The sequence below is a fragment of the Drosophila subobscura genome, chromosome O (assembly GCF_008121235.1).
Source record: "Drosophila subobscura isolate 14011-0131.10 chromosome O, UCBerk_Dsub_1.0, whole genome shotgun sequence".
Taxonomy (NCBI): Eukaryota; Metazoa; Arthropoda; class Insecta; order Diptera; family Drosophilidae; genus Drosophila; species Drosophila subobscura.
Genome location: NC_048533.1, coordinates 24,773,407 through 24,798,171, shown reverse-complemented (window position 1 = coordinate 24,798,171; position 24,765 = coordinate 24,773,407). Strand labels below are relative to the sequence as shown.

General features: G+C 47.2%; 8 protein-coding genes across 11 annotated transcripts in view; 2 read left to right on the top strand and 6 right to left on the bottom strand.

Annotated features, from left to right (window-relative positions):
• LOC117898065 (protein similar) overlaps window positions 1–13,252 on the bottom strand; it is a 60,995-nt gene extending 47,743 nt beyond the window's left edge. For 2 of the 4 annotated variants that reach the window (XM_034807236.1, XM_034807238.1), the window contains exons 1-6: window positions 12,396–13,252; window positions 4,181–4,368; window positions 3,892–4,115; window positions 3,605–3,826; window positions 3,372–3,538; window positions 3,200–3,306 (exon numbers count right to left, since the gene is read on the bottom strand). In XM_034807236.1, coding sequence (XP_034663127.1) covers window positions 3,200–3,306; window positions 3,372–3,538; window positions 3,605–3,826; window positions 3,892–4,115; window positions 4,181–4,368; window positions 12,396–12,574 — 1,087 coding nt within the window. In that variant the 5' untranslated portion in view covers window positions 12,575–13,252. Of the gene's footprint in view, window positions 1–3,199; window positions 3,307–3,371; window positions 3,539–3,604; window positions 3,827–3,891; window positions 4,116–4,180; window positions 4,369–7,926; window positions 8,465–12,395 lie in introns of those variants that run through there. The other 2 variants (XM_034807237.1, XM_034807235.1) reach the window with 2 other exon arrangements.
• A 184-nt stretch (window positions 13,253–13,436) lies between these two features.
• LOC117898047 (mitochondrial intermembrane space import and assembly protein 40) lies at window positions 13,437–13,998 on the bottom strand. Its single transcript, XM_034807206.1, has one exon. It carries the CDS (start codon window positions 13,963–13,965, stop codon window positions 13,486–13,488), a length of 480 nt encoding a protein of 159 aa, XP_034663097.1. The 5' UTR covers window positions 13,966–13,998; the 3' UTR covers window positions 13,437–13,485.
• Window positions 13,970–14,544, bottom strand: LOC117898050. The gene is made up of 2 exons (XM_034807209.1): window positions 14,357–14,544; window positions 13,970–14,278 (listed from the first exon to the last, which is right to left on the bottom strand). Exons 1-2 carry the CDS (start codon window positions 14,386–14,388, stop codon window positions 13,993–13,995), a joined length of 318 nt encoding a protein of 105 aa, XP_034663100.1. The 5' UTR covers window positions 14,389–14,544; the 3' UTR covers window positions 13,970–13,992.
• Window positions 14,545–14,701: 157 nt separating this feature from the next.
• LOC117898049 lies at window positions 14,702–15,189 on the bottom strand. Its single transcript, XM_034807208.1, has 2 exons — window positions 15,078–15,189; window positions 14,702–15,017 (listed from the first exon to the last, which is right to left on the bottom strand). The coding sequence occupies exons 1-2, from the start codon at window positions 15,107–15,109 to the stop codon at window positions 14,717–14,719; spliced, it is 333 nt and encodes a 110-aa protein (XP_034663099.1). The 5' UTR covers window positions 15,110–15,189; the 3' UTR covers window positions 14,702–14,716.
• A 121-nt stretch (window positions 15,190–15,310) lies between these two features.
• LOC117897433 (DNA repair protein Rad51 homolog) lies at window positions 15,311–16,625 on the top strand. The gene is made up of 3 exons (XM_034806272.1): window positions 15,311–15,498; window positions 15,567–16,123; window positions 16,186–16,625. The coding sequence occupies exons 1-3, from the start codon at window positions 15,412–15,414 to the stop codon at window positions 16,568–16,570; spliced, it is 1,029 nt and encodes a 342-aa protein (XP_034662163.1). The 5' UTR covers window positions 15,311–15,411; the 3' UTR covers window positions 16,571–16,625.
• Window positions 16,626–17,119: 494 nt separating this feature from the next.
• LOC117897432 (PC4 and SFRS1-interacting protein) lies at window positions 17,120–19,135 on the bottom strand. The gene is made up of 2 exons (XM_034806270.1): window positions 18,358–19,135; window positions 17,120–18,297 (listed from the first exon to the last, which is right to left on the bottom strand). Exons 1-2 carry the CDS (start codon window positions 19,051–19,053, stop codon window positions 17,539–17,541), a joined length of 1,455 nt encoding a protein of 484 aa, XP_034662161.1. The 5' UTR covers window positions 19,054–19,135; the 3' UTR covers window positions 17,120–17,538.
• Window positions 19,136–19,896: 761 nt separating this feature from the next.
• Window positions 19,897–22,776, top strand: LOC117898850 (dual specificity protein phosphatase 18). The gene is made up of 2 exons (XM_034808527.1): window positions 19,897–20,252; window positions 22,040–22,776. Exons 1-2 carry the CDS (start codon window positions 20,152–20,154, stop codon window positions 22,635–22,637), a joined length of 699 nt encoding a protein of 232 aa, XP_034664418.1. The 5' UTR covers window positions 19,897–20,151; the 3' UTR covers window positions 22,638–22,776.
• On the bottom strand, window positions 22,737–24,531 carry LOC117898849 (solute carrier family 25 member 51). Its single transcript, XM_034808526.1, has 3 exons — window positions 23,805–24,531; window positions 23,614–23,743; window positions 22,737–23,553 (listed from the first exon to the last, which is right to left on the bottom strand). Exons 1-3 carry the CDS (start codon window positions 24,350–24,352, stop codon window positions 23,215–23,217), a joined length of 1,017 nt encoding a protein of 338 aa, XP_034664417.1. The 5' UTR covers window positions 24,353–24,531; the 3' UTR covers window positions 22,737–23,214.
• Between the last annotated feature and the right edge of the window lie 234 nt (window positions 24,532–24,765).

The following is a 24,765-nucleotide window of genomic DNA, read 5'->3' as shown; positions in this document are numbered from 1 at the left end:
GTGTGTCGATGGGTTGGGACACTGTAAAAGAGGTGGACAGACTGATGAGTGCATCGACTTGGCAGCACTAAGCGTCAGGCATCATCGACACTTTTGGCAGGAAGCGAACATTCGGTACGGTTTGGGCCGAGCGCCAGACGTGCCACGCGACGTGGCACAGGAAGCTCTCGTCTGGCAGGGCGTCTCCAGGGGGTGTGCATCGTGCATCCTGCATGTGTGTGGGTGCATCCTGGTGCATGAACCATTAACAGACTCGTAAACTGGCAGTTGCTTGTTATGTTGATTACACAACCGAAAAGAGATGGCACTGGAGCGGGAGGGCAGGGCAGCAAATGGAAATAAAGTTGAAAAGACAAAAAGTTGCACTTGAAATCCAGGACTTTGGTGCAGAGGATCATGCGGAGGCAGATGCACGCAGGCAACAATTTAAAGGCGCCCCGCGTAGGCCAGCCCCAGCAAGGATTCCCCTCCATCAGCACGTGCCAGTGTCAGCAGAGGGTCCTGTCTTAGCGCAACCCCCCACAGGAAGCCCTAGGAGATACAAACAAACAGCGCAAAAGCTCTGCTTCCTATTCCTAGTCCTCTGCTGCTGCTGTTTGCAAGAGTTGAAAGTTGAATGTCTGGCAAATGCCGCGGCAATGCCCCCGACTGCAGCAGTCACTGAAAATGCAATTCCCCCTTACTGCTCCTGCCCTGCCACACCATTTGCCACCCTCTTTTGCCCCAAACTTATCGAAGAACTTTTCACACGCAGCACAAAATCTGCCAAAGCCACTTTTCGGTATTGTTTTTTGTTGCTTTGCCAAATTTATTGCAACACTTTTCTGCCACTGCCACTGCCACTGCCACACAGCTTTGGCTCCATTTTCCCCTTATCTGCCATGCGTCTGTCTGTCTGCCTGTCGTTCTGTCTGTCAGTGGATATTTATCTGCCACGTTAAGTTTACTCTGGCTCCTGCTCCGATGCTGCTGCAAGTTCTCCTGCTGCTTCTCAGATTCTTTTTCCTTTGCGTTTCATAATTTTTCGCCTTGCGGCCAAATTGCCGTCTTTATTTGCAGCATGGAAATGCTCGAACGCAATTTCCCATTTCCATTTCCATTTCAATACACACACAGCAGAAGGCAGGGCAGGCCAGGGCAGGGCATGGCAGCAACTCTCACGCGTGGGGCACAAATGGTAAACGCTTCGAGATTTTCGCTCACCCACATGACATTTGCGATTTTCCGCACATTTTGCGTACTTTATTGAACTGTTTGTCACATGGCGTTTGGGTATTTTGTGTGTGAGCTTTTGCCAGCAGCAGCTGCCACACATGTAGCTGCAGCAGGGCTGCCCCAAAGCCCCATAGTTTCTCAATTACCAGAGGGAGAGGGCTCCAGTGTCTTGCAGCCATCATCTTTATCGATGCAAAGGCAGGACGGACCGGACCGACTGTGGCTAAGCAAAGCCATGTAAACTTTATGAAAATCAAATGGAAATAAAAACGGACAGCACTCATAAACAATAATACGACGAAATACACGAAGCTGAACAAGCTTTGCCCAAAGCAGGAACAAGTTTCAGAGCAGGAAGGAAGGAGCAGCAGCATCGCGAAAAGGAGCAACTTAATAAAAACAAAAATGTATGAAATACTTTTACGACTTTCGAAGACATTTTTACAACTTGCTGGCAAGTTTTTTGCTAACGATATGAGAGAGCTGAGAAGACAGAGAGCGGTAGAGAGAGCGCGCGAATTCTTTGCTGAAGAGCAGCAGCAGCAGGACCAGCAGCAGTTGCATCTGTAGAAGCCGCCGCGTGTCCTGCTGGTGTCCTGGTCAAATGGATACGTCGCATCATAAAACCGAAAGTCATTTCGCACAGAACGTGTCTAGCAGTGCCCGGGGGGGTGTAGGGAAGAGGGAGGTGACTGTGTCCAGCCAAGAAGCCAAAGTCATCGCAGCCAATAATAATTCCAATTGTAGTGCAGTGACAATTTTCTCCACTCCTCTGCGACTCTTACTTCTACTTCTATTTTCTTTTTTTTGGTTGGTGCAAAAGATGCACCCGCACTTTTGGCCACTTTTGGGTACAATGTACCCCAAACAATGGTCAGCGCAGCAGCAGCAGCAGCAGCAGCAGTGGAGTTTTTATTGCCCAACGTTGGCGTTTTAAGTGCACCATGGTAGCATGCAACACACAAAACTAAGCAGCAGCGGAGCAACAGCGCAGCAGCGGCAGTGGTAACATTATTTGGTCAATGTAGACGACATGACGCGGCCATTAAGAGCAACAAATAAGCAAACAATAACATGGTGGGGAGAGGGAGAGAGGGAAGGGCGGATAAAAGTACTTAATGCTGCGGTCCATGCCGAAGCCATGGCTTTAATCATGGAGACACGACCCCTTGCCACAAACACACACAGAAATTACTTCATGCCACACACAACAGACAGAAATATAAATTTATCTATTGGCTTATGAAAATTGATTGCAAATGAGCGCTGGAAGCAGGCTTTGCCAAGCATGATAGGTGGTAATGGATTGATTTCCAGGGGCAGCATGTACATATATCTGGCCTTTGACCAAGAAACTCAGGCCTTAATGGTTTACGATGGCAAGCCCCTGCCCGAGTCCGGGGAACCAGCGCCAAATGCCATGCCTAATCAGCAAAACATAATTTAGTTGTAGTTTTAGTTATAGTTTGGAATGGAATTCATGGAAACATAATTGAATCACAGCCTCAAAAGTTTTTGTCGTCGAAGCGCAGAGAATGTCTCTCGCCTGACCAATTCATTTAGTTTCACAAAAGCTAATTAGCAACTAAAGTGAAATTAAAGCAGAGCCAGAGCCAGAGCCAGAGCTACAGCCAAGTCACAGACTAATGGCCTTTGTCCCTCCCCACTCAGAGGGAGCGACAGGGGCGGGAGGTGCTACAACTAATTAAATGCAATAAGCTATGGCAACTGCTGCTGCTGCTGCTGCTGCTGGATGGACTGGCGGAACAGGTAATGTGCTCGGGCGAGTGACAACTTTGTTTTGATGCCCAGGATGCCGCATCCTTCCTGTTCCTGCTCCCCACTCTATCACTCCTCCCTGCCATTTCGTGGCAGCAACTAACGAGGAACGCGCTTTAATTTGCACATTTAAGTAATTAGTTTAGCATTAGTTGGACTCCGGGCCTGGGCCGTTAGTTTTAATGAATCGCGGGCGTCCACTCACCGCTCTTGAAGGTGGCCATGAGGCGTTCCGAGTCCGCGCCATGCTGGCAGCCAAACAGCGAAGTGTCCAAAAGATCATTGGGCGCATAGCCGAGCAAGCCAAGCATTCTGGAAGCAACAAAAATAAATGGAGTTAAAATTGAGCAACCTTCAAGGGGGAGGGAGAATCTCACTTATCATCCACGTAGGTGAAACGCATGTCCAGCGAGTGCTTGGTGAGGAAGGTGCTGGTGCCCAGCGGTATCTCGATGTTCGCGGGATTTGGTATGGGTCGCCCAATGGCTATGAGCACACGCTCGCCCTTGCCATTGACCACCAAGTGTCCCGTGATGTGTATGACCTGCCGAAAGGGATCACAGAGATTAGTAGAGAGCGACGAAGATTAGCTGCCACGATGTGCACGCACCTTGTAAAGGGCACTCTTGATGTTGATGCTGCGTCCGCGGTTGGTCAGAGTGCACTTCAAGCGCACGAACAGATCCCGATGATGGGTGCTCACGCCAGACTCCAGCTGCTGCTCATCCTTCACTGGTGTGGTGCTGTGACGCTTCTGGTTGAGGGCCTCCTTGATTTCCGCGTGATCGCACTGATGCGCGTACTCCCAGATGGGCTGGCCCAGAGTGTCAATCTGCAAAGGAACAAAAGAAAGGTTTTAGGATAAAGATTATACGTTCAGCAGCTCCAATCGCTCACCTTTGTGATGCCCAAGTACTCGACTACGTTCTCGGAGACGTAGGTGATGTCGCCCTCGTGGGACAGCACCAGCAGGAACCCGTCCATGGTCTCCTTTAGCAGCTGGCTGGCTTCGGCGGTGCCATTGAGCCACTCCTCGCTGCTTAACTCCAGCTTGGGCTTCACCTCATCCATGTCCTGCTTGATGTCCGTTTGATTCTCCTTGCAGTCGCGCAAAGCAGGCACTGCAAATGGAAATGCATCAATTACTCGATCAGAAGGAGCAGAAAGGGGTAGGGGAAAGACTTACCAAACTGCAACATTTCGCGTATCTTCAGAAAAGCAATTGTGATGCGCATCACGGATGCCTTGTCCAGCTGATTCACATCGTCGTTCTTCAGGGGCAAAACCTGCGAGAGTTCCATAAAGATTTCCGTCTCCTTGGAGCGGCGACAACGTGCCGCATCGCGGGATTTCTCCTTGCGCTTCTCATTGTTCCTGAAGCAGGGAAAGAGCAGAAAGAGAGAGTGAGAAATGAGTACAGATCGTGATCACGTAGGCCAGACTTTAGAGAGCAAAGAGGGGAGGGTCACATGCGTGCATTTCAATTGCTGCATTTGATTGAATTTGATTCAATTCCACGCGTCACAGCACAGCGTTCGCCAATTTTTCAATTGAGCAACAAAAATTCGCAGCGAAAAATCTGCGAAGCATCTCGTCGGTTGCCAGGCAACAAAAACAAAAGCGAAAGCGGGACACAAAAAGGTTAAAGGCATCCGAAACAGTCTTCACCACAATATCTCCATCTCTCTCCCTTTCGAGCGCTTGTGACTCTGAGCTTGGTGAATAACTTATTGGTCTTCCCCACAGCGGACAACGGCACCTGGTAAGTAAGTTCACCTTGCATGCAGAGATCTAGAGAGCGAGAGAGAATCCTGACCTACCACGACTCTCAGGTGCGGTGCTTTGTGTTTTCTCTTTTTTTGGGGGTGGGATTGGGCAATGTCAAAGCAATGAGGGACGAGTTGGGGGGCCTTAGATAAGGTGCGTTCTGGAGAAAAGCCGAAAATAGCCAGCAGTCACACGTTCGACTGATAAGGCGGGTTGGCTGCCTTGGTCGCCAATCCCGAGACAGAGTCAGAGACGGAGACGCCGTGTGGAAATTTCACCAGTGAAAATATTTCACCAGCAGGGAGATGGATTCTTCTGCTCTGCCGCTCAATGATCGGGCACCAAAGTTATAAGGAATCAAAAATACCCACATAATTCTTTGATTCTCACACTCTATGGGTTGGGGCAGGGCACTGACCCCACCACACAGACAGACAGACAGTGGCACATGGGGAAAGTACATGCACAGAAACTATTTTGGGAAATTCTGCGAATGGCAGCGACATGCCAGCGTGTTTGCCAAGAAAATCTCGTGATGCAAACGGAACTAATCCGACCAGCCCCAACATAAACCGAGTCTCCGCTACGTAAATAAAATATAATAAAATCGTAATATTTATTTATTGCCCATTCGCAAATTCGACTTATATAATCCATAGACACGACACGACGATGGCTTTCGCACGTAGCGCGCTTGTTGCTCGTGCGGCAAACCTCAAATTGAATACCAAAATTCGCCAACGCAGCATTGATCGGCCCTTTCTGCCCCACCCTAAGGGGTAAAGACAAAGAGCGGTCCCAGCACCTAGCAACAGTTGTTTGCCGCCTCAGTAGTTCCTCAGCTGTCAGACATTCCCATATCAGTCGTCGCCGCCTTGGTCAAAGACAATGGGAACTGCAATCTACGCAAGCCCATAGCCCCATGGCGGCTGTCCATTAAATGTCTGCGGGGGCATCATCTCTCCATAGCCTTTATGAGTAGGGGCTAGAAGGCTTTTGCAACAACAACAACAGAAGCAACATTCTTATCAGCTAAACCCAAGTCGAGCATCAATCAGGCTCGACATACACACGACATGTACGACGAATATGTTTCGTATTCTTGGGCATTCTCTTTGTTGGCAATCGCTTGTGCGTGTCGAGTCTCGAGTTTGAGGAAATCCTGCCAAAAGTGAGTGAAAGTAGGGACCAATCTCTGAGATGAAATCAATTTTCTGTCTTGATTTTTGAACTAGAAATCGATTCCAGCTCTCAGCAACAAAACAGCCACAGAAAAGTGTATTTAACACTTCGTTGTGCAGCTAAAACAAAGCCTAAAAATATCTTCTCTTTATGTGCCGCAAAAGAAAGCGAAAAGTGACAGATAAGTAGGGATTTTTCATTGTCAATCAGCTTAAAAACCGCAAAAATCGAACAGAATAAATGCAGCTGCCGCTTAGACAAGTCTCGTATTATTTTAGTTTCCTATCAGTGGCAGAGTGTCATACTCCGCTCTTACTGCAATATATGTAGTCTGCTCACTTGTGTGTTTATTTTGATTATTTTGTGTATAAATAATTAATGTTTGTGCGCCTGAAAGAGCGATAGCTGCTGTGTGGGTGTCGCCTCCGTCCATAGAAAGCAGAGCGAACGGCTTTGATTGCATGCTAATGGCCTGCTTATATGGTGGAAGAGTGAGGGAGAGAGCGCGGGAGAGTGCTGCGGCAAGTGCGATCCCCCACCATTGAATGCTCATTAGAACAGAAGCAAATATTGCTGCTTTTTAAATATTCAGAGAGTGCCATGCCAGCCAGCCAGCCAGCCAGCAGCTTGTGCGGAATGGCATTGTTATTGCTGCTTTTGCTGCTATTGTTGTTAAGTATTTCCGCTCCAAAGCGCAGCCCCAAGGGGACCTGTAGCTCTTGCCATGCTCCATTCACGTGGGCATAGAGAAACGCACTTAGCTCACAGGACAAACCTCGAACCTTTACCCTTTAGCGGGGATCACACTCTTCGCAGAGGGTATCTATGAAGCCACTTTGAGTTACAATCGGAGGCGACAATAGCAAGTTCATGCGGCTGTAAATAGCGGCACAGGTCACGGGGAAATGTTTGGCGGAGCATAAATCTATCGCTGGTGGCGATAACCGTGTTGCACTGTACGTCAGTCGACAGTCGCCAAATCTCATTAGCATTGAGATGGGCAAACACCATTTGGGAGCTCCCAAGGCGTGTGCAAAATGTAAACACAAATCGGATTCTACTACTCGTTGCCATAACTGGCCAACGCATGGAGCACGCCGCCTGAATGCAGAGAAGATCTGGCAACTGCGTCAGAGCGGAAGAACTTGTTGTAAATGGCACGGACGGACGGACGGACGGCCTTCCTTTGTTGCCAACCTGCCACGTGCCATAGTAAATCTTTTGGGAAACTCCCAACATAAAAGCGATCGACGCAGATAACAGTTTCACAACAAAACGACATTCGCCATTGCGGCAAGTTAAAAGGGTATATTCGATATGTAAACGATTCAGGGAAATAATTCCGAGAATGAATCAGATTCAGAATTACAGCAGAGGAGCAATAAAGTGATCTTCAATGATCTTTTAGTCCAAGTTTCTGCCAGAGTGCCACCTTTGGGGATGCGACAGTCGAGAGTTTGTCTGCTGTTTCAGTCGGAGCTCAGTGCACAAAGGAAACCAATTGGATTCTCTACCAATAGCTCATACAAACCCTCTTCTAGGACACCCTTTTAGCGTGCATTTTAGGGGGTATCCCAGCAGTCTTAATATCAACCAAGGGAGCAATCTTTTGTTTGTTGAATTCTTTTATCAATAGGCAGATTGTGGCTGCAAGTCGAAGCGCTTTTAGTACCCCCACCAGGAGAGGCTACTACCCATTATTGGAAGCAGTTGTGGAACGTAAATGAGAGGGAAAGTTCCCCCCGTCTGTTATTTTTTGGGGCAAACCCAGCGGACCTTGCCTTGACTCATTGGAGACACTCAAATGTTCGCCTATCAGTCGACGGCAGTCTGTCAGTCACTGTCTGTGTGTGTGTGTGTGTGTGTTTGTTCATTCGTATCTAAATATTATTGTATTATAAAACGAAACACAAATAAGCATAGATAAGAGTTCCGTTGGTAGCTTGAGGTCTGTCCCTGTCCCTGTCTCTGCCAGCCACTTACATAAAATCCTCGATATCCACAAACTGCGAGAACTGGCAGGGTTGGGTGTTTGTGGGCGTGTAGCCATAGCAGTGGGCATAGCTCCAGGGGCGACTCTCGCGGCAGGGCGTGGACACGTTCAGCAGGCTGCCCCGCTGCTGGTAGAAGGCATCTTGCTGCTGCTGATAGGGATGGTAACGCAGTGCAGGCGCACTTGGAGCCAGCATGGCGCCCACATATGGACGCTGTGGGGGCAGCTGCTGCTGCTGCATCGGTGCTCTGTCTGCTGCATTGTAGAAGCTCCCATTGCTGAAGTTCACGGTGGGCTCATTGATCGGCATGCAGCCGTACACCGAGCCATTGCCGAGGGCCAACTGGGGCTTCAGATCGCAGTCAAAGAAGGGATCCTCGCCGTAGAAGGACGTGGCGGCGGTGGCAGTCTCGCCGGGACAGGAAAAGTCGCAGTTTTCCCAGGCATTGCATGAGTTAAACATGGAATCTATCGCTGGAATCTCTCGTTCCGGCTAAGCCCATCGATTATGCACGCACACACAAGAGCCAAGAGCCAAGAGTCCCAAAAAGAAACGACACACACACTCGCGGCGTAGCAGCTCCCTGGGCTCTGATAAGAGGGGAATGATAATGGCGGGGAATTAGTGTTTCTATTTTGATTTGGCTTTTATTTTATTTCACTTTTGTGTATAGGCGGAGCGACTAAAAAACACGGCGTACGAGAGTCCGGACTGCGAATGAGCGAAAGGTTCCATGGTTCCAGAGCTACCATATTTATACCCGTTCCGGAGGCACCAAAAATCGCAATTGAAGAGAGAGGGAAAGAGAGAGAAAGAGTCAGACATTAACGTCAGATTTTCTGGCCTCGTATCAGACAGAAGTTTGCTATCCGGACAAGTGCGCGGCACCGATAAGATAAAAGGCGACCGAAGCGAATAGAAAACAGAATTCCGTTGGGAGCAGCAAGCTCCCAGAGAGAGGGAGCGAGAGAGCGAAAGAGAGGGGTGCACGGGCACTCATTCATGGAGAGATAACACCGCCTGTTCGGGCAGGTGGGGGTGGCGGACGGGACGGTAGCGAATTCAAATCGTAGGCACATAAATTACAACTAATATCAGTTCACGCCACTTGTGCCGCTTTGATAATTATCAGGCCTCGTGCAGCGTGCTGCATACTTTGCAGCGTAGTGCGGAAAAGCCCCACCCACACCCCAGCACACGACCCAAAAGGATCCATGACTCACACCCCTGCAGCACCGCCAGCCACACAGCCAGCCAGAAGACTAACGAAAGACAATGACTAAATATTGTGACGGACGGTACGGTACGGTACGGTTCGGACGTGTTTTGATGAATCTTTTTGCTACTCTGTCTGTGGAGAGCGCAGATTATAATTATCTCTAGAGCATAATAGTTAAATATTTAAATTAGTTTTGCAAACATAATGCGAGTAGGAAAGTGAAACAACGAGATAGCAGCAACGCGGCACACAGCACAGCACAGCCATCCCATCGCATCGCAACTAAAACTAAAACTAAAATTGTAACCAAAGGGAGGGAGACTGTCGACTGTCAGTCCCCCCGACAGTCGGGGTCAAGAGCCCATCAACGCCGGCTAAGGGAAATTATATGGTCTGTTCCATCCGCTTGTTTGTCTGAATGCTACAACTGTCAGTCATGGCTTAAAGCCACTAAGTAACCCTGGAGTCCTAGTAGGGTAACGCGTAATATATTATTATTAATTATTCAAGGGAAACTTATCTCTACTTGAAGATCCTTCGCTTTAGTGGAATTTCCTTACATCTTCCCCTCAAGCGACAGACAGTCAACCCTCGAATTTCGAGTGATCACAAAAAGCGGCATTTTTGCGCAATTTTGTGCAACTTATGGGCCAAGAAATATACATTGAGGGTAGCAGCGATCATAAATTAACTTTCTCTGCCAGCGCAAAATAAGAATCATAATTTACACCACAAATCTGAGGATAAATGCGATGTGGGGCCGCAACAGCTCTTCCCCATGTCGCATCTTGGATACCCTACCGCAGCAGCTGTGCGATAATCTGATCATCCGCTAAGCTGATTTCTCAGTACCTTGCACACCCCCAAACGGTACCCTATTGTATATTCCTTTTCTTGTCTTTTTTAGTGCGTGCTTCTGACAAGCAGTGCAGCAGCCTCATGGCAGAGTATAAAAAGAGATTCCTCTGTCGCTGCCTGCGTCGCTGCCACTGCCGCTGCACCAGGCTCAATTCAATCGAAGAGAGCAGCAGCCGCATGAACAGCAACAACAACAGCAGCAGTAAGTAGCGGATCAAGAGAGGCAAGGCAGCCGAGGAAGCCAACAACAAAAACAGAAACCGAAACGAAAAGAAGACGAGGAAATTAACAACAAAAACTCCACAAGAGACCTAATGCGGGACACAAACAACGCCATCGCTCTCTCTCACTCGCACTTTCACTCCCATTCCAGTCTGGGGCTGGTTGGGCTGATTCCATCCTCCGTTCCCTCCCCGTGTCGTCACATTTTTAGTTCGATTGCGCAAAAAGTAGGTCGTCGTTGGCCAGACAGAGGCTGCTACGGCTGCTGCTGCTGCTGCCGCGGCCCAGCAACAACAGCCACAACAACAACCAAGCACAACAACAACGCATATCATTTAAATATTTTACAAAATACATACATATGCACCATGTATACACATGTGCGTACTGTTTGCATGTGTGTGGCGAGTGTGTATTTTACTTCTGTTCGTTGGTATTGAAATTTATTTATTGTTAAGTTGTTGTTTTTTTTAAGTTTTATTCGTCGTTTTCTGCGTTGTGTTTTCGCTGTTTATTTCGAATACCTTGGCAAAAGCGTGTAAACCGAATTAAAACAAACGATTTCAATACACATATGTAATTCTCGTCTGCCCCTCAATTGGATGCCAGATGATAGCGCGGGAGCCATAAAGGTCGAAATCAGAGCTGCATGTTGTGCAAGCTACGATCACCGTTAGCAATCGATCGATTCCATGCATTCCCTTGACTACCATTATGGACTTCGATTAGCTTTCACTTGAAAACAATGGGCAAATATAATAATTAAATTGCTACATGGATAACCAGTTCGGATTAAATGGGAAAACTACTGCTGCAGTCGGTCGGTCAATCGGTTTCTTCGAGGCGTGTGGGGGTTGGGCAGAGTTTCCAATTGACTAGAGTAGAACCGCTTTTCAACTTTTCAGCGATTAGCTTCGCATTGACTTGACTTGAGTTTTCAGTAGCTCCGTCACGTAGGCCCCTAGCCCACGTTTTTGGTACAATGTAAATGTTTTAAATGAAACATAAACTTAACGTTTTATGAGATTAACAAAGTAAGCTTTTAAGAGGGGCGTGGGCAGCTGGAGGGAGGCTGGCCAGTGGCCACAGAAGTCAAAATACACACGAAAAACAAAAAGAAAACACAGCTGATAAAACGCGGTAAAAACAGAGACCAAAAACGGGTTTGTTTTACAATGTACTAAATCGATATAGAGGGGGGGATGGCTGGGCTGCTTGAATCGAACATAATCGAACGCAACAGGTTTGTCTTCTCTCTGCTCTTCTGTTATAAATAGCCCAAATTACGGTTTAAAGAGGGGGAGAGATACAAACAAAGAACAATGCACTGATCTAAAAATAGATGCAGGCCTCTCCTGAAGGACCCCACCGCGCTCCTGGTGCAGCAACAAGTGCCGAGTGCTTCTTTGAGTGTTTCCGCATCCATAGTACGATTGGTGGCTAGGTATCGTATCATATAATGACGTGCAAGCTGAACCTATCCGATCCAAACCATGCATATGCATCGAGGGCGCGATTTTTGGTTTTGTCTTTCGCTCGTTCAAGGTCACAGGGGTCTCGGTCATTGCGTTCTCTTTTACGCTCGGTCTGCCTCCGTCACAAGCTTGTATAATTATCGCAAATGCAAAAATTAGTTGAATGTGTGATTGATGATTGGCTTTTAGTTTTCTATTATTTCCCCGCTCTTTTTTTTTGCTTTGTTTTGTTTTGTTTTCGATCGATCGTCAACCACTGACAGACGCCCGATAGGATAGGACATCATTCGGATGTCCTGTCTCTAGGGATTTGATCCCTTTCCGATTGCCAGCCACCTCCCCGCAACTGTTCAGTAGAGATCAGCGATAGATCACCGATAGACAATGCCCTTCTCTTGATTTCCCCACATCTACTACATCCAGTCTTCCAGTCCGGCAATTGGAAAAACAAACATAAATTGTTGTGCAGAAAAATGAGAGAGAAAAACGTGACGACAGCAATAGAAGCCGACCGCTGCGACGCCGCACCAGCAGTAGCCGCAGTAGCAGCAGCAGCAGCCTACAGCAACAGCAGCAGAGGCGGCGACGGTGGCGAGAAAAAGAAAGCAAGCGCTTATGCAATAGCCAAAGCAACTGATCTAAAGACATCCGTTTGGAGGGGCTGGGCCTAGGGTGGGGACTCACCTGCGTTTCTCCTTGGGCTTGCCGCTGGCAGTCAGGTTCGACCCTGAGCCAGAAGGAGCCTTGGACGATGCGCTGCCTGTGGGAGAGGTGCTCGGGGATGCCGCAGCAGCAGCGGGGGCTGCGTTACGCTGTTTTTGGGCCTTTGCTGCCGCATCGATTGTAGCAATTAATGAAACCATTTTGTCTCCAACGATTGAAATGCAGCAGCATTCAAAGTCTGTCGATGTGGAGATGTGGTGGCTGTTGGCTTCCTTGATTTTATTGTTTTTGTTGTTTCCTCTTAGTAGTTGTGTTGTTGTTATCGGAGTGTTTTCCAGTCTCGTTTTGAGACTCTTCGTTGTTGCTTTTGTTGTTGTATTAATGTATTATCGCGTCTGGTGTTGTTACTTTTTTGATGTGTATGTTTTATGAAAAACTAGCTGAAATTCTCTATGCGCGTTTCTATGTGTGTGTGCGTGTTGTGCTGTGCCCGTATTGGTGCCACTAACACAATCACCGTCACAGTCACTGTATTTTGCTGTTAAACTTTTGAGATATTTGGCTATTGATATTATTGAATGTCCCCAGTGGACTTTCTACTTAGTTTTGCATTATTTCTTGCACGTCAATTACTTATTTCTGATCACAAACAACGGCCACAAGCACAAGGTTATTTGTTGTTGTTGTTGTAGTTCCAACTGAACTGATTGCACTTCGGGTATTATTGCACTTTGAAGTTCTGCACGGATTTGATATTCAACTCGCGATTTAACATCTCACATCTGAGATTTATATGCACTTTATGCATTTTACAATGCGCTTACAACATTTTCATCACGAAATTAATATTTTTACGTGTTTATATGTCAGCTAGGGATGCTATATTGATATATCAGTATATCGATATTTATTTTTGGCTGCCAATATATTTCGAAGCGATATTTCTTTCGCACTACGGAAAATCGCAAAGCTGGGGTATTTTTTAGGCACAACTTTTGAAATCGAAAAACTTACATATGTATTTGCAACAATTTGAATAAACATGAAATAGAAAATATTTTGTAACGGATTTCCGGCATGTTTTATTTATCCATAAGCATTAATTAATCCCTTATTGAGCCTTCTCTACCGCCGAGCTGTTCTGCGTCGGCAGCTCTTTAGCACCTGCACCACTGTCGCCAGGCTGAGCCTCCTCCTTGGCTGGAACTCCAGTCGAAGTTTCAGCGGGCAAGGCATCAGCTAGCGGATCATCATCGTCGTCATCGACGCCGCCATTGGCCTTGTTGTAGACGGTGGGATATTGCTGGAAGCAGTCGCGCATTTTGGTGAATGCCTCGAAGCAGTCGGAGCCCTTGGGATCCGCTGTGCTGTACTGGAAGCAACTAAATGCCTCACGGAAATCAACGCCGCACGGTCCCGTGGCCATGCCGCCTAGGCAGGGACAGCTCCAGTTGATGTTGCCGTCCTTTGTGATTACGCCCTCAGCGGGCTCTGGAGCCGGCAGCTCAATTGTGCTGGGCGTCGCATGGTCTTCCTTCGTAACGAAGATGACCTTGTCCTTGCCAAAATCTTTGCAAAATGAAAATGACATCTTGAAGCCGAATGTTCCCTCTGTGCACTAAAGTCCCACGTCGTCAAAGTCCAGCTGCTTGTTTGATGTTTTTAGCACCTGAAAGTGACACGGCACCTCCTGGTAGTGGCCGATCAGGGTTACAGCAATACGCGCCCGCTCAACGAACTCTTGGGGCACTCGCAGGATAAGTCGTCGCTCTGCCGCACTGAATTTCACAATATCCAACGATGTCCTGCCTCCAATTTCTCCAAACAAACTTTCCAGGGAGTTGAGAATGCAGCCACTCAAGTAGCCAGGCGTCAGTACAACAGTTTCGGTGTCACGAAGTTTCCTACAACAATGGATCAGTATTATTTACGGAAGCAGCACGTGTGTGTGCACCCGGAAAATGGAACGATTTTCCACTTACAGCTTAACATCCAAATATTGGGAATCAGTCATTCTTTGGTTGACGCTCTGATGTTCCAAAATACTCTGGGCGGAACTCTTAATTCATCAAAGTTTGCTTGAGAACTTGCCAAATGCCGGCGTATATATATTTATGTAATTTTTTTCAGCTTCTCACGTTGTGTCAAACAGCTGGATAGAAAGCGATAGACGATAGGCGAAACAAGCGATAGACAGCAGCTGATACGCGCGATTTCAAAATCGATATTCAAAGTAATTTATTAATTTAACAAAACGCAATGCAAAGATAATTTTGAATGTGGGATGTATCCGATTTAACCGTGTTGAAACTGCGGGTAACTATACTTTTATGTGCTTGCAATCAACTCCGAGCCACTTCTGCATTATCCTTATCAAAGTCTAGGACGGTCTTAGAGGCGTCTAACAACTGAAAGTGGCAAGGCACCTCCTGGTAGTGACCTATCAGCGACAGTGCGGTACGTGTCCGCTCAAAAAACTCTTCGGGAACACGGAAAATAATGCGGTGCTGCTTGGTACAAAATTTAACAATGTCCATTTGAGTCTTGCCTCCCAGATCGCCAAAGAAGCTCTCCAGAGCGCTGAGAACACAGCCCCGAAAGTAGATGGGTGTGAAAAGAACAGCATCGGGATAGCGGAGCTTTCTGTCAAAAAGAAAGTGTTAAATTATAGAAAAGGAGTTTTTGTTTGTTGTCCCCACTTACAGTTTTACATCGAAATAGTAATAGTCACCCATGATGTTCGTTCGTTTTAAGCTGCAAAATCATCCTTTTTTTATATCAAGTTTTTAAATAAAAGCTAGGAATTTTGAAAAGGAAATGATTACGATAAAGTACTCGATTGCTCCGTTTCAACATCCAAGAAGATCGGTATATTTATGGTATATTCTGAACATGAGAAATGGTATATCTCTGAGGGCCCGCCGATATACGTTTTCGATAAATCCGCAGCCGCGCGTTGTTTTGATGAAATTCGCAAGTTGAAAATAAAAATAAAACTGAATAAAATAAAACGACTGCACCTGATTGTCGGTCAACTATGTCGGCTGAAGGTAGAATGGAAGCACTAACAAATTCAGTGGAGGAGGAGGAAGAGAGTGGCCCACTGAATATAAACAAATTAATAGTAAGTTGCTGTCGATCGTGGATCTAGTTGCGCCAACAAACACAAAAAACCTGTCTGTACATATTCAGGGCGGCAATATTACTGCCAAGGACATAAAGCTGCTGCAAATGGCTAGCCTGCACACGGTGGATTCTGTGGCCAATGCAACGCGCAAGTTTCTGCTGGCCATACCCGGCCTTGGTGGCTCCAAGGTGGATCAAATCATTGCCGCGGCCACCAAGTTGGTGCCGATTGGCTTCCTCAGCGCCCGCACCTTCCACCAGATGCGCGCGGATGTCGTTATGCTGACGACTGGCTCCAAGGAGCTGGACAAACTGCTGGGCGGTGGTATCGAGACGGGTTCCATCACGGAAATCTTTGGCGAGTTCCGCTGTGGCAAGACGCAGATCTGCCACACGCTGGCAGTCACCTGCCAGCTGCCCATCAGCCAAAAGGGTGGCGAGGGCAAATGCCTCTACATCGACACCGAGAGCACGTTCCGACCGGAACGCCTGGCGGCCATTGCCCAGAGGTTTGGACTGAATGAAACTGGGGTCCTGGACAACGTCGCCTGTGCCCGGGCCTACAACACCGATCAGCAAACGAAGCTGATACAAATGGCGGCGGGCATGTTGTTCGATACGAGGTATGTCCATGTGTAATCCTGCCGCACAGACTCCACTAATTCCCCTCCTATTCCCATTGCAGATACTCCTTGGTGATTGTCGACAGCATCATGGCCCTCTACCGCTCGGACTACACAGGCCGCGGCGAACTGGCCGCCCGTCAGAATCATTTGGGGCTGTGCGTGCGCCTGCTGCAGCGCCTGGCCGACGAGTTCGGCGTGGCTGTGGTCATCACCAACCAAGTGACGGCCGTGCTGGATGGCGGTGGCGGCATGTTTGTCGCTGATGCGAAGAAGCCCGTGGGCGGGCACATACTGGCGCACGCTTCCACCACGCGACTGTATCTGCGTAAGGGCAAGGGGGATACGCGCATCTGCAAGGTCTACGATTCTCCTTGTTTGCCCGAGTCTGAGGGCATGTTTGCGATTCTGCCAGACGGCATAGGCGATGCCAAGGATGGGAATTGATTAACTATAAGTATAACTAATTAACTATAGAAATATGTGTACTATACGTGAGCGTGCGGGAATAGTTGATTTATGTATTTGAATAATGAATTGCGTAGCAGATTTTGTTTTAATTTGGTGAATTTTTCGTGCAAGATTTGACAACAGAACTCTATTTAGGTAGCAGAAATGTTTCTTTTGTCAAAGATCACTTATTGCTGGTTCCACTGTAGTTGCTAAGAAGCCAAAACATGATTATTTCCTGCTGAAACATGAGCAACGCAGCGCTTTCTGCTCTTAAGTGTCATCTTTGGGTGTGAGACAGGACAATAAGCGCAGGAATGTGCCAGGCAAAACAATCTGTGATTGAAGCCACTGTTCCCGCCACAATCATGACTGTGAATCAAGGAAGAATTTCAAGCCAAAGTCCAAACGCTGCAGACTGTACCCAAGCCAAAAAGCCGCTCGAAATATTAGGCGCGCGTCGACACGTGTTACTGGATGGCACACACGTGGATAACCAAGCTCAAATACATTGTTTATTCGAGTAATTTACGTATGTATATGTAGTATTATCTATAGCTTTATTCATTGTTGATCAAATATTTCTACACACATAGTAAATAGAAGTTACAAGGATCAGAGGGGGGGTGTTCAAACAGAGTCGTCGAATATGAGGGCGAAATAAGTAATCAGATACACATGTGTGATCTGTTTTGTTATGCTTAAATCCGATCGAGTATGCAATTAGAACTTTGCAAATCGTAGGGATTTAGGACTGTTGTTAGGTTCACTTTGTTCCTGAGCTGAGGGCTCAATTGTGCTGGTGGTTTTATGCTTACGAGTAACTAAAAAGAAACTTCAATAAGTGTGCCAATGCACACAGGCCCACTCATTGATTGTGGTATTGCCAAAGGGCGCGAAGGGGGTGGCTTACATTGTATCGTTGGATTAGTAACTGACGCTAAAAACATTATACTGTACTTTGTTTATTCTTTCTTAGCGTTTGCTGCGCTGTTGCCTTGCTTGGCCTGCACGAGACTGCCGTAGCCGCGCTCGTTCAGCGAGATGCGAATGTTCTCGTGCACGTTTTTTGTGTAGCTCTTGTAGATCTTGACCTTCTCGCAGAACTCGATCCAGAAGTTGTCCTCCTCGGAGGTCGAGTTGAATAAGTTCTTGAAGCCGTCGTAGATGCTGGTGGACACCTTGCGTATGATCTTGGCCTTCTCCTTGAACTCAATCTCGTCGGAGTCGTCCATCTTCCAGAGGTCCAGGTTGCCAACATATCTGCGCAGTCGTCGCATTATGTCCACGCATTCGGGATTGCGCAGCAGCATCAGCTTGGTCAGCTCGATCTCCTTGAACTGATCGAGCAGCTCCAGACACTTGCCCACATTGGCGCGCCGCAGGCCCAGGCACTCGCGCAGCTGCTGCGAGATCTGTATAAAGTCGCGCTCCATGAACAAAGCGTCCTCGTGCTCGATAATCTCCTCAATGAAGCGTGCGGCCTCCTGCTTGGGTATCTCATTGCGCGACGGCTCAATGATGATGCGGCCGGGCAGCGTGTCGGGATCGAGCTGACCCGACTCCAGCTTCAGCTTCAGCTCATGTGCCTCCCGGCGCGACTTCTCGATCCACGACTGCTCCGCGGCAGCATTCTCAAATCTCTCCGGCTTGTTGTAGTTGATGTCGATGCCCAGGCACTTGGCTGTCGGCATGTAGACCATCAACAGGTCGTTCTCTTTGTTCTGTATGGGGGAAATAGAATTTATAATTTGTGCAACATTTTTGGGCGGCCTGCAACTTACATTTGCTGGGCGCGATCGTTTCTGTATGGGTGTCACGGCGGCGGTTGGCTTCGACTTCTTCACTGACTTCTTGCTTATGTTGGCGTTGGCTGCTGCGGGCGGGGTGGCTGCCGCAGCTATGCCTTCCGGTGGCACGCGCCGCTTTTGCGGCGGCGGTTGGTCAGCGGAATCAGTGCCAGCCTCCTCAGAGTCGCCGTCCACATGCTTCGGGGCCGCCTTTGACCTGCGTGCGCCAGCGGCCTTCTTCTGGGTGTTGGTGTTCTCGGCGACCGGAGCATCTGCAGCTGGAGTATCGGGCGCCTCCACAGTTGGCGTAGCTTCGGTCTGTGTAGCGTTTTTGGACTGGGCGGGCGTTGCGGGGACTGCGGTCTTCTCGTCGGCACCGCCATCTTCGGCGCTTGATAAATCGATTGGGGCCGAGTCCTCCCCCTTGAGGGCGCTCTCAATTTGATCAATGGCCTCGCTAAACTTGGCCCGCTTCATGTTCTTGTCGGTGGCGAACTTCTCCTTGTTGCCGACGTATGGGAAGAGATCCTCTATTTTTATATTGGCGGTCTCTCCCGTGCCGTAAAAGTAAACATTGTACTTTTTGTTGATATACTTTGTGATCTTGGCCGGCCATGCTGGATAGCCCTTCACCTTGGCGAACACCAGGTCTCCAATGCTGAACGATTTACCGCTCTTTTCTTTACCCATTTTCAAGGAAAACTTGTCCAAATTATAATTTGTAAGCAAAAATTGGCGTCTTATGGTGTGACCAATGTGACCGCGGAATTATCGATGGAATATACCGCACAGCCCTCGAAGGAGTACCAAAATATGCTCTCTCATTTGAAACATATACCATATTATACGGTATATGTTAAATAATTTTCCTCGATTTATTGTTCCATTTAATATTACTGGCAAGCTAGTTTTCTCTGCGCAAAACGTATTATTTTATACGATGTATCAATCGATTCTCCACAAGTTTAGCTAGCTTTCACGACTTCTTTTTATTTTAAAACTAAATAGGTAAACCAACAAAAAGAGCATACACATGAATATACCGCAAATAAACCCGGAACCACTAACCATACAACATATATTGAGACAGTTCATGATATTAAATAGGTACTTATGGCTGTTGCTTAAAATCCATGCTGCTGTGGCAGCTAACACCAGTTCACTGCCAACGAACTGAGTTCAACTTAACCCGCGTGAACCACCATACAAAACTACTTAGTGTAAACAGGCCAAACTTGGTCGATTCTTATCGACTATCGAAATTTAAATCTGCTGGCCAAGTTTGTGCAAACACGTTTTCTTTCAAAAAGTCTTGTGGGTGTGCACTGTAATCTTGATACCTTCATTGCCACACTATTCAGTCAATTTAAAGTATTATTTGTAAAGCTGATTTACAATTAATCACATTTAAGCATTGGCAGCGTTCCCACAGGTGAAAGGTGTGTTGGCAGGCGCCAATTTACGATTTCCACCCACACAAGCATCACCTTTACGCACCTATGCGCTGGTTTATTTAAGAAAAAACATTTTGTTGTGGCCAGTGCTCAGTCGTGTCTGCGCTGCGAGCGAATCACCAACATATAAGAATAATTTCCCGTCGGAATTTCCACCGAACTTTCATTTGTTTACCGAGTCACGAGAGACGAGAGCAAAGCAGCAGGGCGAAAAATAGTTTTCCCATTCGGCCTGGCCTGGAATCTGTGGAATTCGTTAATTGCGGAGCGCACAATTTTTTATTAAGTGGCGTGAAATTTTGCTGGCAACAGCAAAACACACACAAACACAGCCATGCAAGAGCTAATAATTGCTCCGCTCGTTCCTGCCACCAACAATGTGCTCCAGAAGGTCTCTTTCGCCAAAGAGAATATTGAGAGCGAAAATGTCAAAAAGTGAGTCATAGTTGTAGCTATACGTATACATTTTTATATATGTAATTTAAGCTTACGTTTAACGGTAGCTACACCAGTCAAGGTCGCGCTTATGTCACGCCAAAACCAAACCCACAAAACGTTGCTTGTTGTGGGACTCAGTGCATGCACCGCTTGCTGTGCGGTAAATGTAACGGCAAGCAGTGTAATTTCAAGCAGTGTAGATGCAGGAATTCAATGTGTACACACATACATACGTACATATACATACACCACATGTTGCACATTGCCTTTTGCTTGCTGCTGTTGTCCTAGAAGAATGAACTTTATTTAATTTCTATTTTAATTAGATAAAAATATAATATCTATGAGTTGTCGCATTCTTGGCATTATTTGTCAATCAAAAGTCCCTGACTCTGGCAATTGAATTCAGGGCCACCATAATTGCTAAAATGAACATTTAGACCTCTCTGTCGCAATGCTCATTATTTTTGGCAATCGATGTAGAGCGAACACAAAGCAAAATGTTTGCCCCCAGAGGTGAAATTTGATGAGCACCGAGCCTAGACTGAGCTGCCTGAACAGTTACAGCAGCTAGGACCTTCAAGGTCTAACTTAAGGCTAGTCTATGCGATTAGCCTAGTTTTTGCACAATTCTCATAAGATTAAGAAAGCCAAAAGAAATTCTTTCACTATACTAAAACAGATACATAAATAATGCAAATGAAATGGTTATAGCGCTTCGTTTTTTGGATTTGTTGTTGGATTTTTGCCCAAATCATTGGGCGGTGCGAAATATTTTTCAAATCGAAAAAAACATTCTCGACGATGCCAGTGGTTTGCTCTAGTGAAAGTGACCGATGATTAATATTGGCCGCTTGCCAGCGGAATTTGTGATTATTATTTAATGACGACGAGAAGTCGCCGTAAACATACTCGGGAGACGTGCCTATAACAAGGCGAAAAAGCAGACACACACTGGACATACTCTACGCTGAAATTCGGACACTGAGTGGGTCTGGGGATGCACGGCAAGCAGCACCCAACATGGGACTCCTACTGGTTGGAAGGGCATATATTTTGGTGGGATTTAAAAATAAGTGCAGAGTCTTTCTGATTTTTACATCCATACATTCCTCGGTGGGCAGGCAGCTCTTTGGAGGGCGATGACAGAAGCAGCAGCAGCAGCGGGAAGGTGCCAACACCACACCTTTCCCTTCCATTTTGATATTTGCTGACAGCTAGAGAGAGAGGAGAAGTGGCTGATGTATAGTGCCAGGGATTGGGCATGGCTTTATATTTCAATTATAGAGATGTCCCCAGTCCCCCCTCCCTGCTGATGACTGATCTTTGATGATCCTCGTTTAAGCATTCGCCAAATATCTTGAATCTATTTTCACATACACTCCACGCAAACTAATTATAAACAATATTCGAGCCGTACACCAGTGTTGGTGGAATACATAAATATTTATACATATGTTTAGCAAATGATTATTGTTTTGCAGAGCTGAAGAACAGTGACGTAGGACACACACCACGTAGGTGTGCTGGGTTGACTCGGGATGGATGGGATTTGTTGTTTTATTTCCCATTCACAAAAATTACGCAGCCTGGGATGCCTCAGAGTAATACGCAAATAGATATAGCTGTGGGATAGATAATACCTTCCCCATTTGTTTATGCGATGTGTTTGTATTTGGCGTAACAACCGAAATACCTCGATTCTCCTTTGTTCGAAATTGTTCGCTTTTATGAGTTTGTTTACCCGCCTTAATAATGGTTTTGTTTTGATGTTTCGTTTGCAGTTCGCTGGCGCAGGTGGAGGACAACAGCACACCCTATCCAGGACTCTCACGCCTAACTCCCTCGCTCATCCTGTGCGGCGCTGCGGCTGTGGTGCCCGCCCACATGGACAAGCTGGGCGTGAGTTGCGTCATCAATGTGGCACCTGAGCTGCCGGACACGCCCCTCTCGAGCGTAATGAATCCACTGTACTTGCGTGTGAATGCCCAGGACCGTTCGGAGTGCGACCTGGCCAAGCATTTCGATGAGGTGGCTGACCTCATCGAGGAGGTGCGCCTGAACGGGGGCTGCACGCTGATCCATTGCGTGGCGGGTGTCAGTCGCTCGGCTTCGCTCTGCCTGGCCTACCTGATGAAGCATGCGGGCATGAGTCTGCGCGAAGCCTACACCCACGTGCAGTCCATACGGCCGCAGGTTCGTCCGAATTCGGGCTTCTTTCAGCAACTGCGGCGCTATGAGCAGCAGCTGCGGGGCAGCAGCTCCGTGGCAATGGTTTACTTTGCCTCCTTGGACAAGGAAATTCCCGACATACTGGAGCCACAGTACAGGGCCATGGAGGACTTTTATCAGCGATACCGCAGCTCGCTGAGGAAGCGTTAGGCGGCGGGGACTTAGGAGATATTTCGTTATGTGTGATAATTATGGGTAGAAATTAGCTTAAATGTAGAACCTAGAGTATGCTGAAATTATGCACTTTCGTAATTAATTACAAATACACTTTTTATTTAAGAACATTCAATTCACAGAGTAATTGTTTTTAGTTTAGTAATTTCGATGAATCACAAACGTCACTAGCAACACAATTTAATTTTAAATATATATATTCAACTGGGTTCTATTAGTATGTACAAATTATCGTTAACTAATTAAACTTTAAACTTGCAGTAGGTTCGGGTTGGGGGGGCGGTTCATTTAAATGCTCACAAAAGCCACACAAAACTTTGGCATTTCGTATGGATATATTGCTCCTTATAGGATTAGTAGTAGTATGTTTGTTGTTTTATGTACAATAATTTATCTAAATCTCAGACTTAAAACGAGAACAAAAATTTGCTAGCTAAAAGGCAGAAATCAACAGAAGTTCCTGTGTGTACATTCAGCTTTGGTCTAGATGCAACCTAATACATAATGCAACCTCCTCCAACCTCTCGTTTGGCCTGCTAATCCTCCTCCCCCATCACTTACTTGTTGATATCGGAGCTGTGTGCGGCATTTGTGGCATTTGCGGTTGCTCGTGCATCAGCTTTTTCAGGTTCTCGTAGGCCGTGTTCATGATGCCCCAACTGATGAAGGAACGGCCCGTATTGAAGGCACAGCCGCGATAGAAATTCCCAATGCGACTGTCGCGTTCGCGATAAATTCTCTTGCATGCCTGCCAACTGCCCTCCGACCGATGGCCCATTTCACTCTGCAGCGACACTTTGATCACATTGAGCGGATAGAATATTGTGCTAATGCTGGCACCTATGACGGCACCCGCAACGAATTCCTGTGCTGTTCTGCTGGACACCGATTTCTAAAGGGAATGGACAAGAGTCAGTGCTGGGACACATCGAATGAGTAAGTAAATACTTGCCCTTTTGGGTAACCGCGCGCTGGCCTCCTCCCTGAGCACAAAGAAGAATGCGTTGGACAGGCCGTTGCGCCAAAATACTGGTTCTATGCCCCTATAGAGCTCCCGGTATCCATGATGGGCCACCACATATCTGAAAATGGTTCGAGCTGATTAACCTGAAATGCGAGTATTGCGGGCGGGGGGACGCTCACCTGAACGCATTTGAGGTATTGGAGAAATGTTGATGGAACTTCGAGTCGGCCAGCAGCGTTTGCACGCGTTCAAAGGGTAGCAGTATGGATTCGGCACTGCCCGCCACTACGCCGGCAATCACCTTGGCCCCGTAGTCATTCAGGCGATAGTCTTCCACCAGATATCTCCGCGTGCCATCGAACACACCAAACATTATGGACAACGAGATGGTTTTCTGCGCCAATGGCGGCAGCATGCCGCGGTACAGAAAGCTAAGCCCCTCATGCCGCAGCTGTGCGAAGGCGGAGGTGATGGGCACGCCATGAAGCATTTGCCGAAAGATCATTTTGTAGATGGGATATGTGGCGGAAATGTTGACACCTGCTGCTCCGCATCCGCAGGCGAACTCCTCCCACTGGAAGGAGCCAAAGAAGCGCTCCGTGAAGACGCTCGCATGGCTAGACCGAGGTACACCCGACTTTCGGCCTGTGGTGGGTGGTGAGGTTCTTGTTGTTGTTGTTGTTGTTGCGTGTGCATTCTGTGCCGCGGTGTCATCATCGTCTCTCATGTTGCTACTGTAGCTGTAGTGGCTAGTGCGAAAATGTGTGCAATTGTCACCTCGTTACCATTGTTCACGACGGTAACTCCACGCTCAGACACTCGGCTTGGGATTTGTTTAAATTATATTTAAATTATATAATAAAGAACCGAACCACGGTATTACGAGTGGCGTGCTATCGATGCAGACGGAGTATATCGTGGCGATACATCGATACGAACATCAATTTAAAAAAACAAGCTCTACCGCTATTTAAATAATTTAAAAAAATATAGTTTAGTTATGCATTGTAGTGTAGCATTTTAATAGATGCACCCCTTGCTGGAATTTGCAAAACTAAATTGTTGTTTAGCACTATCGATAACCAAACTAACCAGCTCTGGCCGAACTGTCAAAATCTAGTGCGGCCAACTTCACATCCC